At 39.1% G+C, this 3275-nt stretch overlaps 1 protein-coding gene across 1 annotated transcript in view; it reads left to right on the top strand.

Annotated features, from left to right (window-relative positions):
- atat1 (alpha tubulin acetyltransferase 1) overlaps positions 1-3275 on the top strand; it is a 30843-nt gene that overhangs the window by 7642 nt on the left and 19926 nt on the right. Inside the window, exons 4-6 of the mRNA XM_015405346.1 lie at positions 315-372; positions 462-575; positions 2132-2233. Of these exons, the coding sequence (XP_015260832.1) occupies positions 315-372; positions 462-575; positions 2132-2233 (274 nt within the window). The remainder of the gene's footprint in view (positions 1-314; positions 373-461; positions 576-2131; positions 2234-3275) is intronic.

Genomic DNA, 3275 nt, shown 5'->3' with positions numbered 1-3275 from the left:
AGCACATTCACATGAAAATTACTCTGAATTAAAAACACTGATCATTTATTGAACAGGATGGAATAATTTCGTACTTAAAGTACTTTTAGATTTTAGAATTCTGCATACGACCGGACTTTTCCTTTAAATCATATTATGCGATTATTCTCCTTAATCTGGAAATGTAAAGGAGGCTCATGTTTATTTTTCCCCACATGATTTATTTTGATATTCTCCTATTAAGCAAAGTGTGGTTCTGTGGACAGCTGGAACCAGGCCCCTCCTAGCGTGTTGCTCTGCGCTGATAGCAGCTCTCTCCTGTTCTCTACACACAGAGGGCGTGGTCTGGTTGTTGGATTTCTGAAGGTCGGCTACAAGAAGCTGTTTCTGCTGGTGAGTCTGGGGCTGTTTTAAGTCCTGTTAGTCATTTTGCTCTTTCAAATCCCAGTCCTCCATATGGGCTTAAATGCATTTTCTTTCAGGATCGAAATGGTGTGCACGTTGAAGCAGAGCCGCTGTGTGTTTTGGATTTCTACGTTGCAGAAACCCTACAGAGACATGGCTATGGGCTGGAGCTGTTCAATTACATGCTGCAGGTTAAACTTTTCGATGTTTAAAAAGGAAAGTCTGCTGATAAAATGTTGACTGGAGTTTTGATTGTGGGGATGATCACACCCGACACGATTTCCTGTAGGGGGCAGTGTAGCTCCGACTGAGATAGAGCCCAGGTCGATTTTAGTAGGACTACGCAGCAATTCAGCAGCAAATTCATGGGTCTGACAGGAAGAGAGACAAAGTAAAACACATCCGCTTTGGGGGAAAAAAGAGTCGGTGTGGAGTCACATGTAGCGTTTATAGTAAGCAGGACAGACTGGAGCAAAAACAATGAATGAAACATTAAAATAGAAAACTTTCCCCATGATAGGAGTTCAGGAGGACAGAAAAAGGATAAAGTAGTGATCCTCTTTGAGCCTCACAGAAACCAGAATAAGGAGGAGCAGACAGAGCAGGTCAGAGCAGCATATCTCTCTCACCTCTTTATGAAAGAAAAAAGAAAGAAAAACTCTGATAAACTTCCCAGATCTCTCTGAGAATCACCTCTCAATCACCATAGAAACCGTCCCACAGAGTTTATTGTTGCGTTTTTCTTTTCTTTAGACATAGATCTCGTTATGTGTTTAATATATGAACATTCTCTATCTGTCCCGTTTTGAAATGCTGCACAGACTCCTTAAGTGAGGCTTTGCTTTATAGAATGCAGCTGTGTTTTTTTCTTTTAAAAAAAAAATAACTTTTCATAAACTGTTCAAGCCAAATGCTGGAAATTGTTTTGATTGATTGATTGACTTTATTGATCTCACAGTGGAGAAATCTACTCTTTACTGAAATACTCAAAAAGAGAAGAAGATGCATGGGATATATACAGTATAAAGAGTGCATCCACATATGACTTCCAAAAAATTTTTAAAAAACAATTTACTGGACTTTGTTTTCTCTTCCCGTCTAGGAAGCTCTTTCAATACTTTTTTTTAAAGACTATGACCTGGATGACTGACGTTCTCCACCAGCATGTCCACTAATGCCATATTATTTTTATTTTTTATTTGTGAATATTTGCACAGAGAGTAAAGAGAAAAACATCTGAGCAGATTTGCTCACCCTGTCTAGCCAGAGCCTCTCTATACGAAGTCAGTGTGACATCAGAAAAAATCGGATCAGAGATTAAAAATTCTTACATATTCAGAGTGTTCAGGCCTTTAGTTGATAATGACACCCCCTAGTGGTGATGTGTGTAATTACAGTAGGCGTGAAGGAATGAATAGAACTGTCACGATTCACTAGTGACATCGACTCTTATAAACAAGCAGAAGGTGCAATAAGTGACCAATTTAGATTTTAATGTACTGAGCGCCACATTAGATCTGTTACACAGTAAAATTATTTAGTTAATAAAAGTGGGAATATTTTGATTTGAGTTTAATTTATTGTAATATGATTTACTTCTATTGACTGGTCTTTGTTCACGTGTCAAAAAGGTTTGGCTGGGGGGCGGGGCACTCAGTCTTTGTTTTAATCCAATGGGGGGGGCACCAAGATCCACTGCTCTGACGTCTAACTATCGCCACTGGCCTCTTTCTGTCCTCTGCTGTAGCATCAGAATGTGGAGCCGGAGCTGCTGGCCTACGACAGACCCTCCAACAAACTGCTGGCGTTCTTGGCTAAGCATTACGGCCTGGTGCGGAGCGTCCCTCAGGTGAGGTTTCAGATCTGTCTGTGCGTGAGGAGGATGGAAAACAGGTTCCCATCAGGGTCCCGCTGCTGCATAGTGCAGGATATGTCGCTATTTACTGAATTTATGTATGCAAGTTGATTAGAAACATTCACTAAATAGATTTTCTGCACTTTCTATAAACGTATATTACATGAAGTTTTGTATTTATCTACTTGCTTAATTGAGTTTTCTTTATAGTTTAAAATTCATAGTATTTCAAGTTTAGGTCTTGGAAAATATTGAGCACATGCAAAATAATAAGGTTTTATACACGATTCCAGTATCTCCAACCTAAACTATGCTAAAATGCTTAAATTCAGTGAAATAAATATAGAAACAGCTTTATTGCCACGTAGTGTTTAAGTGTTTAGTGATAAAGTGCAGCCAGCGGTGTAGTGGTCCTTGGAGCAGTGGGTATACTGGTACTGTTTTTTTAATGCAGCCCAGAAACAATAAGATGTCAGACGGCTCTATGTAGTTTACCTAAAAATTCCTTTTTAGTATTTACTTAATGTCATCTAATTTCTGCTATTTGATCTCAGGGAGAAAAGGTTATTAAATAAGTAAACGCTGGCCCACAGACTAGTGAGAAGCAATTATGGATTGCGAGTTAATTATTTCTTATTCCTGAGTCCATCCACATGGATTACACCTATCACTTAGCAGGTCAATATTTACTTTAGTAAAATGTCTATTTGAACAGTTGATTGACAACTAATCCTACGTTCACGCAGCAGCCGAAGTGACCCAAATCTATTTTTTCTTTCGCCCATATGCGACCTGGATATGATCTTTTAATAACAGTCTAAACAACACAGATCTGATTGTTTCCATGCGACCCAGGCCCAAACAAATCTCATCTTTTCAAATGTCTGAACAACCAGGTCGCATTCATCCGACCTGAACGCCGTTAATACTCAGCAAAGGTCACTATTCTGCATCTTGCTACACAGAAACAGGAACAAAAACAACAACCAAGGCAAACGATGACAGCAGTCTTTTTTTCTTTTTTAACCATCTTGAA

The sequence above is a fragment of the Cyprinodon variegatus genome, unplaced genomic scaffold (genome assembly GCF_000732505.1).
Source record: "Cyprinodon variegatus isolate N-32 unplaced genomic scaffold, C_variegatus-1.0 Scaffold2164, whole genome shotgun sequence".
NCBI classification, from domain to species: domain Eukaryota; kingdom Metazoa; phylum Chordata; class Actinopteri; order Cyprinodontiformes; family Cyprinodontidae; genus Cyprinodon; species Cyprinodon variegatus.
This window is presented reverse-complemented; position numbering and strand designations above follow the sequence as displayed.